Below are 11,426 nucleotides of genomic sequence, written 5' to 3' on the forward strand. Positions count from 1 at the left end.
TGCCCTTGAATTTATCATAAAATTTTAAGATTAAAATTAGTGTAGATAATACTAGGTGGTGGATGGTAGCTTTACGCTAGGTTATTGATTGGCTTTAGAAAGTCTAAAGATTGCAATCAGCCAATCACATTAATCCACCTTAAACATATTTAGAGAATCAACAAACTCTTATTTTAAAGAGTCTAACCTTGAAATTACGTGTCAATAAATTTTTTATTCTTTTTTTTCCCCCTTCAAATTAAGTGTTTGAAGACCCAACTCACTCTCAATGCTGCACTAATTTAATATTCTTATTATTTTAAATATTATTGCTATTTGACGTCTAAGAAAATATATATAAGTGAAAAATAGGGGTAAAATAATAAATAATTGTTGAAAAAAATAAAATAAAAAGAAAAAAATAAAAAATTTATTGTGTGTATATATATAAATATATATTAAAAAAAATTTACTCTTTAAATTTAAACATGCTATCTAAAACAAAGTCCTTGTTTCGTAGGGATTATAATCTAAATTAAAATCAACAATTAATTTTAACTACATATTTAAATCTTGATTGATTCTCATTATTTTCGAAATATATTTTTCTCCCTTATTTTCAACTACACATTTTTCAATAAAATAATATTGTACGCAAACTCAAAAATTTTCCTTATTTTTTAACCACACATTCTTTATCAAATTACTATTTCAAATGTATTTTTGTCCAAAAACCGGGGGAGGGGGGGGGCGCTAAAATAGGCGCTAATGAGATTTTCAATTTCTCAACTAAATATCTCATCAATTTTTATTAAAATATGATTTGGCAAAGAATCTCTTTGAAATAATACTCTGTAAGAGTATTAAATCGTGATGGTCAATATAAAAATTCTTCCTTAATATCGCTAAGAATTATGTTATTTCTACATAGACGTGTCAATGCCCGTGTACACCCCCTCACAAGAGAAGATTCCACTCCCAATAAAAAAAGAAATGTGGACCTCTTTATTGTGAGGGAAGTGTGTACGTATAGTAAAACTATGTTGTTAAATACTAATGTAGTAACGTAATCAATTAAATAATGTATTAACAAATTTCAAGTATGAAATAACACGCTAACGTAATCAATTAAATAATGTATTAACAAATTTCAAGTATGAAATAGCACGCTAATCGTATCAGCCAGTCAATACATCAAACGAATGACGTCCGCGTCGACAATTGGTCGCCGTTTTTTCTTGGCTGGACCCCATTTTTTCCAATCCAAACTTCTCTCTCCTCTGATTATTTTCCCTTGAAAAATTTAGTTGCCACTTCTAAGTTTGCAGTAATCATTTCATTAGGCTATAAAAGTTTGCAATGGGCTGGAGGGATATGATCTCTTTCTGTCCCACTCCGAATTTCCGGAATATGTTCCAGGTTTGTTTGCATCTATTCCTTTTTTAGTATTTTTCGTTTTATATGTTTATTATATTATTATCCTATCAGAATGTCTTTTTGTTCAGAAATAGTTTATTAAACTTTTTGTTTTTTGAGAAATTTGAATCTTTTAAAGCGCATTTCATGCTTACGGTAACTTGGATTATTCAATTATAAAGAACAATCCTTCTAAATTTTTGTAATTTTGTTGTACCAAATCTTGAAGTTGCTTGCCTTTTTATCAGGAAAGGAACAGAATCTGGTGGTTTGTAATATTGAGTCATGGGATCCATCTTAAAAGATCAAACACGAATAACCATACGGTGAATTGGTTTTTTCGCTTTTTGGGATTTATCCCTTGACGTCTAAACTTATGGGTGAATTGTAGGGCGGTCCTGTGATCATGGGGGCCCGAGGCGAAATTCATAAATTGGGCCCCCAAAATTAACGTAAATCAAAATTTAACGGTGTACTATACAACTAATTGCTAACTTAAAACTTAACGTAAAAGATATTTACAAAACATCTTAACTATGGAAGGATTCTTTTACGTTAGTTAGTGGGTTTTACCAAAAAAATAAAAAGGAAAAAAATGGAAAAAATATTTTGGGCCCCCTTGAAGAGCTAGGCCTGAGGCAGCGGCTTATTGAACCTATGCTCAGGTCCGGCTCTGGTGAATTGGGTTGGTGAGAAAATTGACTGCCACCAGATTAACACATGGTTTTCCCTTCGATGGTAGGATTTAAGGTAGTCAATGCAAGTGGATCTCTTTTCATTTTGACAGTTTAATGTTCTTATAATCTCAACCATATACCACAAGCAGCCCTGATAATGCACCCTGCATCAGATTGGAAATTTAATGAAGATATTTTTAAATTCGATTTATTTTGAAGCTCAAACTGATTTTAGGGAGGCTTTAGAACATTCCTTTTGAATATTCAGATGAAAGTTTTTCAAGGTGTATGAAATATTAATTGCTAGCATGTTCGGACACATGACCAATATGAAAAGTCTTTGGTTAAGCAGTTGTTAATTAGTAAGTGATTTTTGTGTCCATAAAGAGAGGGCAGCCAACTGTGTGAATTGTAGTAGTTTCTTTTGCTATCTGTGAACATGACGATTTGTTTCTACTTTTTTGTATCTTAAAGCTTTTAACTGCCAAATAGTTTTTGGAAGTATCATAGCAAGGGATTAGAATATAAAGTTGTGTGTCCTTTCTACAAATTAAGGGTGGGGTTCGTATCTAGTATTGATTAAGATTGAACAGAATAACTGAGAAGATTTTATCGTTTTTTTTCTTTGCTAAGGGGGTGTATTCAATTGAGACTTTTAGTAATTTTTTGAAATTTAAAAAGTTTAGGGGTATTCATTTGAGACTTTTAGAGATTCTCTAAAAGTCACGGTGTATTTAATTGAAACTTTTATAAATTTTTAAAAAATCTCTAAAAGTTACGGTATATTCAATTAAAATTTCTTAGAAATCTCTATAAGTTTTGGAATATTCAAATTTTAATGACTTTTAGATACTTTTATAAAAGTCCTTGAAGTACCAACTTTTAAGCAAAAAGTACTTATATAAAATCTAAAAATTTGTCTCTCATTAATCACGAAATTTTGGGAGACTTTCACAAAAAATAAAATATTTCTTTCCTTTAACCTTCCATGGACACATATGATTAAAATTTATATTTCTATTGTTTATATTCCATTTATTTTCCCCTCTCTTATTATTTATCTCTATTTTCTATGAAAAAATTAAAATGGATTCTTGTAGCTTTTTTTTTCGTTCATTTTTTTTTTTTGAAAAATATCTATTTTTTTTATTAAATTATAAAATTTTATATGGAAAATTTATAATTAAATTTAAATATATTGATTTTTATTTACTTTAAAAGTATACTATACTAATAATATTGAATCATTATATATATATATAGAAGAAGAAGGGGAAGGAAAAGGAGAATTGTGGAAATTAACATCTCATATGTGAAAATTTTACACTAGATCCACGTGAATTCTATTTCAAATGAAAGTTTTCAAAAGTCTATAAAAATTTTAAAATGAAAATCCATAAAAATTTACGAAAGACTTTCACTAATTACATACAAATCTATAAAAGATCTACGAAATTAACAAAAGTCATCATTTAAAAAAAGTCCATCAAAATTTTTGAAAGTCTCAACTGAATACACCCCCCTTAAATTATTAGTGGTGAAAACGTTAAAATAACTCTTGAAAGTGTTGTAGCACATCTCAACTATAACTAATAAGCCGTAAATGTTATAATAGTAGTTTCTATTTCTCAGGAAGGATTTCTGATTTCACTGCTATACTAGTTCTAATACTTAACGCATCATTTTAATCCAAGTTTTCTTCCTAATGGCATGTTTTAAATTAGTAGCTAGATTAGCATAAGATGTTATATTTTTTAAAAATATTAAAATAATAACGATACATTAGTTGGTTCACAACTGCATTAAACTCAAGAATTTCTGGCCATTTGTTTGCTTAATTCTCAATTGGCTTGTTCAGGAGGCAAATTTGTGATTTTTGATTTTTGAAACGGAAGATGCATATTTTTTCCCTTCCAAGCATCGCTGAGTCGAACTTCATTTCAATTTGCATCCTCAACTTGAATAATATTGGCATACTGCACGTTCTGTCGAACAGGGTAGACAAGATGAGGCCGAGCTTAGATGTGGACACACCATTAAGTCTCATGGGGCCGAGCTCGCAAGGAATCACAAGCACGACTGGCTTATACTGTTACTGCTTCTTGTAATAGAGATCATTCTCAATATAATCCACCCATTTTACCGTTTTGTTGGAAAGGACATGATGACAGATCTTAAATATCCCATGAAAGACAACACTGTGCCAATGTGGGCTGTTCCAGTGAGTCCCGATATCTGCAAAATCCTTTTCAATACTTTACTGAAATTAAATTTATTGTTCTTTCTCAAAATGTGAATTATGGTTAGATTTTAGCAATTATGTATTCGATGTCTTCTTATATTATTAGTAGGTATGAAGTATATAGCTAAAACTAATCGAAGTCTTCCAGCCTTTTACTCCTGTCGTTAGTGTTGATGATATGCTGTTTATCACAAAGTGGGAATGACACTATTCTCTTTTGGTCAGCTGTATGCAGTTTTGCTACCGATTGCCATTTTTCTTCTCTTCTACATTCGGAGAAAAGATGTCTATGATCTGCACCATGGTATACTAGGTAATAAAATTTCCATGCTGTCTCTGTAAATATTTAAATCCCTCTTGCTGGTACCTATATTTTAGTAAATTTAAAGGATTTTTGCGTTTTTAACTTTGCAAAACAAATGGTCAGTTTGGCTCATCACTTCTGCTCATAATCGAAATGCAGGACTCTTATTTGCTGTGCTAATTACTGCGATCCTCACAGATGCAATAAAAGATGCAGTTGGCCGACCTCGGCCCGACTTTTTCTGGCGTTGCTTTCCTGATGGGAAAGATGTATGTTATCTTTATCTATGAACGTAAAATCGGCCATAATGTAGTTAATTAACCAAGCTTCTTATCGGCGGTCATGTTTTTCTTTTCCCATTTGCTTCATAGGAGTACGATCGTTGGGGCAATGTGGTGTGCCACGGGAAAGAGAGTGATATAAAGGAAGGACACAAGAGTTTTCCTAGTGGTCATACTTCATGTTAGTACTTCTCGCAGTATGCCTGAACTTTCACTAATGCAAGATGCAAAAAATGTGTGAAAATTGTTCGTAATTGCAACCATTATCTTGCACTTTCCGAGCGACAAAACTATTCATATATTTACAAAGTATGAGTATGTACTAAGTAGAATGATGATTCTACATCTAATTGAATTGCTCCCCTATGTTGTTGCCCACCGCCAATGAGGCAACACGTGGATAAGAAATAAATTTAAAAATCAATTGTCAATGTGACACATTGGCGGGTGGGCAACATATCTCATGTCCCGTCTACTGTGGGCAGGAAATCAGTTCTGCTCCATCTGATCTTCAATGTTGTTGTGCATGTCATGAACTTTTCATGTATGATTCATCTAAAAAAATATTTTCTCCAAAAAAAGAAAAAGGGCAAAAAAGACTGAAGTGAATCCATCAACAATATGAGAATATAAACCTATTTCCGTTATTTTAGTTTTGTCACCAATGTTTGTGAACATTCTTCATCTAACAATGTTTAGGATGTTTTGCAGGGTCATTTGCAGGCCTTGGGTTTCTGTCACTGTACTTATCTGGAAAAATGAAAGCATTCGACCGCAGCGGGCATGTTGCAAAATTATGCATCGTTTTCTTGCCTATTCTTTCTGCATGTCTAGTTGGTGTTTCTCGTGTGGATGATTATTGGCATCATTGGCAAGACGTGTTTGCTGGTGGCGTTCTAGGTGTGTGATCTCCTCCTATTCTGTGCTGATGGTTAATAATTTTCCTGGCTAAAACTCGTGTTTTCATGTGAGTTGCATCTGAATAAACTTTCAGGTCTCGTGGTGGCTACATTTTGTTACCTGCAGTTTTTCCCACCTCCGTACCACACTGAAGGTAGGAGTATTTTCTGCGCCTTCTGCTCATAATCGAAATGCAGGACTCTTATTTGCTGTGCTAATTACTGCGATCCTCACAGATGCAATAAAAGATGCAGTTGGCCGACCTCGGCCCGACTTTTTCTGGCGTTGCTTTCCTGATGGGAAAGATGTATGTTATCTTTATCTATGAACGTAAAATCGGCCATAATGTAGTTAATTAACCAAGCTTCTTATCGGCGGTCATGTTTTTCTTTTCCCATTTGCTTCATAGGAGTACGATCGTTGGGGCAATGTGGTGTGCCACGGGAAAGAGAGTGATATAAAGGAAGGACACAAGAGTTTTCCTAGTGGTCATACTTCATGTTAGTAGTACTTCTCGCAGTATGCCAGATCTTTCACTTGTGCAAGATGCAAAAAATGTGTGAAAATTGTTCGTAATTGCAACCATTATCTTGCACTTTCCGAGCGACAAAACTATTCATATATTTACAAAGTATGAGTATGTACTAAGTAGAATGATGATTCTACATCTAATTGAATTGCTCCCCTATGTTGTTGCCCACCGCCAATGAGGCAACACGTGGATAAGAAATAAATTTAAAAATCAATTGTCAATGTGACACATTGGCGGGTGGGCAACATATCTCATGTCCCGTCTACTGTGGGCAGGAAATCAGTTCTGCTCCATCTAATCTTCAATGTTGTTGTGCATGTCATGAACTTTTCATGTATGATTCATCTAAAAAAATATTTTCTCCAAAAAAAGAAAAAGGGCAAAAAAGACTGAAGTGAATCCATCAACAATATGAGAATATAAACCTATTTCCGTTATTTTAGTTTTGTCACCAATGTTTGTGAACATTCTTCATCTAACAATGTTTAGGATGTTTTGCAGGGTCATTTGCAGGCCTTGGGTTTCTGTCACTGTACTTATCTGGAAAAATGAAAGCATTCGACCGCAGCGGGCATGTTGCAAAATTATGCATCGTTTTCTTGCCTATTCTTTCTGCATGTCTAGTTGGTGTTTCTCGTGTGGATGATTATTGGCATCATTGGCAAGACGTGTTTGCTGGTGGCGTTCTAGGTGTGTGATCTCCTCCTATTCTGTGCTGATGGTTAATAATTTTCCTGGCTAAAACTCGTGTTTTCATGTGAGTTGCATCTGAATAAACTTTCAGGTCTCGTGGTGGCTACATTTTGTTACCTGCAGTTTTTCCCACTTCCGTACCACACTGAAGGTAGGAGTATTTTCTGCGCTAATTTTCTTTTATACGTCGTTAATTTGCATATTCACATAAATGGAAATGCAGGCGTATGTGTCAAATTTCTTCACTTATTGACACTAAAAGAACCATTTTCCACAAGAAAAACCTGATCATTTATATTTCTGCATCGAAAGATATAACTTATCCTTAAAAACTAAGCTTACTTGGTTAAGTGTTGATGGCAGGATGGGGTCCTTATGCATATTTCCGAGCGCTGGAGCAAATCAACAATTCCAACTCGCAACCTGTAAATGTTGTTGGCATGGCAGTGCAGGTAGTGAATCAACCAAACAGCAATGTAGATGATCAGATTTTGAGCTCAACATATGATGCCATGGAGTCTGGAAAAACGTAGATAAGAAATAGTTTTATCATTTTTGTTGAATTCTCTGTATATTAAAGATAATCTTTCTCATAAGATGTACTTTAGAATAATAACCACTCTAAATCAATAAAAATCTCAACCTGGACTTGGGCCAGTGTGAAAAGTTAACCACCACTCTGTACTAGCCAATATATTTCAACTGGTATGAATAAATCATAAATGGCAAAAGGGGTTTGATGAAATTAGGAAAAACTGAAGTTAGCGATGCTAAAATTTTGATATATACGACAAGGTAAGATTCCATGCACGTCACCAGTTAAACAATGCAACTAAGGTCACCATCATATCTTCTCTGAGAGTTTTTCCTTTTTGAACGCTTTGCAAAAGCACGACCACATCCTCAAAAAGATCTTCAATATGTTGACATGATTTCAACGATCATCATAATCATAAATGATTAGACCGTATTGTTTACAGATATTCAATCAACGGTTAGCCATGACTTTAAACATATAAGTAAAAAAGATCTGTATGCGAGACGCAACTGATGATAATGCTTCAACAAACCATGCTCTAAAAAAAGTCATCTACATTGCATCCATGTGAACTTATTGGCGCCTTCTCCAGCATTGATCTGTGCAATTGCCATGACCATGTAGCCAAGAATATCACAAGTCCAATCCCAACAGATTCCAGAAAATCACCAACCACTTGGGCATGGAATTAGGAAACAATCCTGAAACACGATTAGATAAGGCGAAGAAGAATACATTTAATAATTCCTATGAAAAACGCAAGATGACACACCATGTCCAAGCTTCATACAAATGAGGAGTTCCACAATGCAGATAGTCAGCGAGAGTCAACAAAAAGCTCCCACCTTTTTCACTGGTTTTCTGAAAATTGAAAGCAGTAATCAAGCAAAAACGCGAGAAAATGAGAAGATCGTCTCATGGAAATATCAATATCTTGAATAACATATGGAGTATCAAAACTTGAAAAATACCTGTCTTCGAAAGAATTGTATTCGCAAATGATTGGTATTGCAATAAGCCATCTCAAAATTAAACCATATATTATGATGGGATTTCAAGGGGTACTTTTAAAAATAACCTAGTCAAATCATCAAAATTTCATATTGACTTTTCAAAAGCTGTTAAACAGTCGGTTGTTAAGCAGTCAGCTGTTAAGACTATTTAACAGTCGGCTGTTAAAAGCCGACCGTTTTTAGACTGTTTCAACTGCTTTGATGTCAATTTTTTTGATAATTTTTATTGCCACTAATTTTTTCTTACAATTAATAATTTTTATTATTAAATAAACAATTTTTTGAATATTTCTTTTTGTAATTAATTAAAAATTTTGTTTCGTCATGCATATATGACTATAATCTTGATTTGTTACTTTGGTGATTTTGAATTAAATGAAAATGATCGATGAGTATAAAGATTAGGGTTAGGCAAATCTCCCGAACTGAACCGAACTCGACAGTTCTTGTCAAATTAAATACCCAAACGGGTATCTGAATTGAAAATCGATGGGTATGGTTCGGTTCTCGGTTCTAAACCAAGAACCGAAAAATCGAATAAGAACCGAATTTTTCTAATTTTTTTTATATTGAGTAAATCAAATTATTTTAATTTTAATTTTTTCTAAAAAAATTAACAAATTAACAATTTCTAAATCCAAATTTTTGGCCCAATAATTTGTTTCATTTCTAATTTTTTAATTTTTGGCCCCATTACCCATTTTATTGTTTCATTTTTTAGCCCAACAAGATCCAATCTACTAAATAACCCTAAACACCTACACTAAAGTGCATAACGTTGTCTCGACTCTTGCACTCACTCCTGCGCCTCGCTGACATTCCAAAACTTATACAATCGTCGACCGATGTTGTGACCTCCGATCGAAACTGTGACCTCCGTCGATCGAATCTTTGACCGTAGCGATCATTTGAACAAGATAGTATAGTAGTCTATGGCATTCCAAAATCATTGAACGTATTATTAGTTGTATTTATATAATGTTGTTATAAATGTTAAAAAATTTAATTATAGTACAGAACGGAACCGAACCGAACCGAACCCGAACGGTTTCATAATTATATTTGGACCCGACGGTTCCATTTACTAGATACCCGAAAATTTTGGTTCGGTTCGGTTCTCTTTAAAACCGAACCGACCCACGCCCACTCCTAATAAAGATGAACGAGTGATATACATGATGGTATTTTATTACGTGTTGACACACATGATCGACCCACCCATGGCGAACCATATGGCATGGTTGCCGAAGCCCCTAGGAATGGTAAACACCCAACATCCAAAAGCAAAAACTGTGAGTAGCCCAAATGCTGGAAGGCTGAAGTGCAATGATCGAGGTGGTCCATGCCGAAGCCGAACTCCAAAACATTTTTGACATCACTCTACCCAAGAGATTCGGTCTTATACAAGAATCCTCCTTCAATAATTACTGAGACACCCATCATAGAGTGCAAGTGTTTTGTTTTGTCAAACATAGCAGCGGGTTTGCTAATTAATATTTTACAATGTACAATGTCTACATAAAATATTTTAAAATATTTTACAAAGAAATCAAATGTACAATGTGTACATAAATATTTTACAATATTTAGAATTATTTCTAGGGCTAAAAAACAAAACTGTGAAACCGCAAAATCGAACCGAAATCGTTTTTTTAAATCATTGGTTTGGTTCCACGTGAATTCGTCAACGTTTTGGTTTTGAACTGAACCAAACCGTTTCGAAGTGGTTTGGTTTAAGTTTCAAATTTTGCAAACCGTTTCAAACCGCCAAACCGTTTACCAAAAAAATCTGAAAATAAATTAGTCTAAATTTTATTTAACCCAATTAAAATTTAACACATTTCAATTAAAAAGATACATTTATATTATACGTGATTCAATTAAACTCAAATCGACAATTATACATCTCAATTAATTAATTAATCATATACAAATATTCATGAGTCGGCCTAACTGTGAATGTAAAACCCTCAAATTAGGTATAAAGTGTTGAACAACTGATGCTAAACCAAATTTATCAATTCTCCATTACTATTGAGCAGATAATAAAATTCTAAATTTTAATTCAAACGTGCACATTTCATTTCCTTCTAATCATTTTCTCAAATTTTGCTCAAATTCAACTATTCAAGTCAGAATACCAAAATTCTTTTATTTTTTGGTAATTATTTTTACATTTTAATTGGTAGTTATATTTTTTTGTTCTGATAATTTTCAATTTGTCGGTCTCCCTTATAGTAATTCACCAATATTTAGATTTAGTAGACACTTTGAATGATTCACAAAAAGTCATAGTATCTAGATACTATTGTATTTGAATATTTTTAATCATTTTCATTTATTAATTATTTTATATCATTTAACTATAATCAATGAATTTATGAAATACATTTTTATATTTATGAAGAAAATGAATCATGTATTACACTTGCAGATGGATACTATTAGTATTGACTAAGAGTTTAAAATATTTATATCATATTGTTACATTATAATGATTATAAGAGCTGAACAACGAAACCGTCAAATCGTAAAATCGAATCGAAACCGCTTTTTTGAAACCATTGGTTTGGTTCCACGTGGGTCCATCAACGCTTTGGTTTTGAACCGAACCAAACCGCTTCGAAGTGGTTTGGTTTAGGTTTCAAACTTTGCAAAACGTTTCAAACATCCAAACCGTTCACCAAAAAAGTCTAAAAATAAATTAGTCTAAATTTTATTGAACCCAATTGAAAACTTAACACATTTCAATTAAAAAGATACATTTGTATTAGACAAGATTCAATTAAACTCAAATCGACAATTATACATCAATTAAACACAACGAAAAATGGAGCGAATCGAATTATAA

At 33.0% G+C, this 11,426-nt stretch overlaps 1 protein-coding gene and 1 long non-coding RNA gene across 2 annotated transcripts; one reads left to right on the plus strand and one right to left on the minus strand.

Moving 5' to 3' along the window:
- The first annotated feature begins 1,232 nt into the window (after positions 1–1,232).
- LOC111398980 (lipid phosphate phosphatase 2-like) lies at positions 1,233–7,701 on the plus strand. Its single transcript, XM_023026165.1, has 8 exons — positions 1,233–1,398; positions 4,069–4,293; positions 4,540–4,627; positions 4,778–4,887; positions 4,990–5,080; positions 5,611–5,799; positions 5,894–5,953; positions 7,388–7,701. The coding sequence occupies exons 1-8, from the start codon at positions 1,339–1,341 to the stop codon at positions 7,555–7,557; spliced, it is 993 nt and encodes a 330-aa protein (XP_022881933.1). The 5' UTR covers positions 1,233–1,338; the 3' UTR covers positions 7,558–7,701.
- Positions 7,702–8,111: 410 nt separating this feature from the next.
- Positions 8,112–8,600, minus strand: LOC111399271. Its single transcript, XR_002703617.1, has 3 exons — positions 8,534–8,600; positions 8,335–8,423; positions 8,112–8,263 (listed from the first exon to the last, which is right to left on the minus strand). It is a non-coding gene; the product is annotated as an uncharacterized LOC111399271 (long non-coding RNA).
- Between the last annotated feature and the right edge of the window lie 2,826 nt (positions 8,601–11,426).

This window comes from Olea europaea, chromosome 8 (genome assembly GCF_002742605.1).
Source record: "Olea europaea var. sylvestris chromosome 8, O_europaea_v1, whole genome shotgun sequence".
Taxonomy (NCBI): Eukaryota; Viridiplantae; Streptophyta; class Magnoliopsida; order Lamiales; family Oleaceae; genus Olea; species Olea europaea.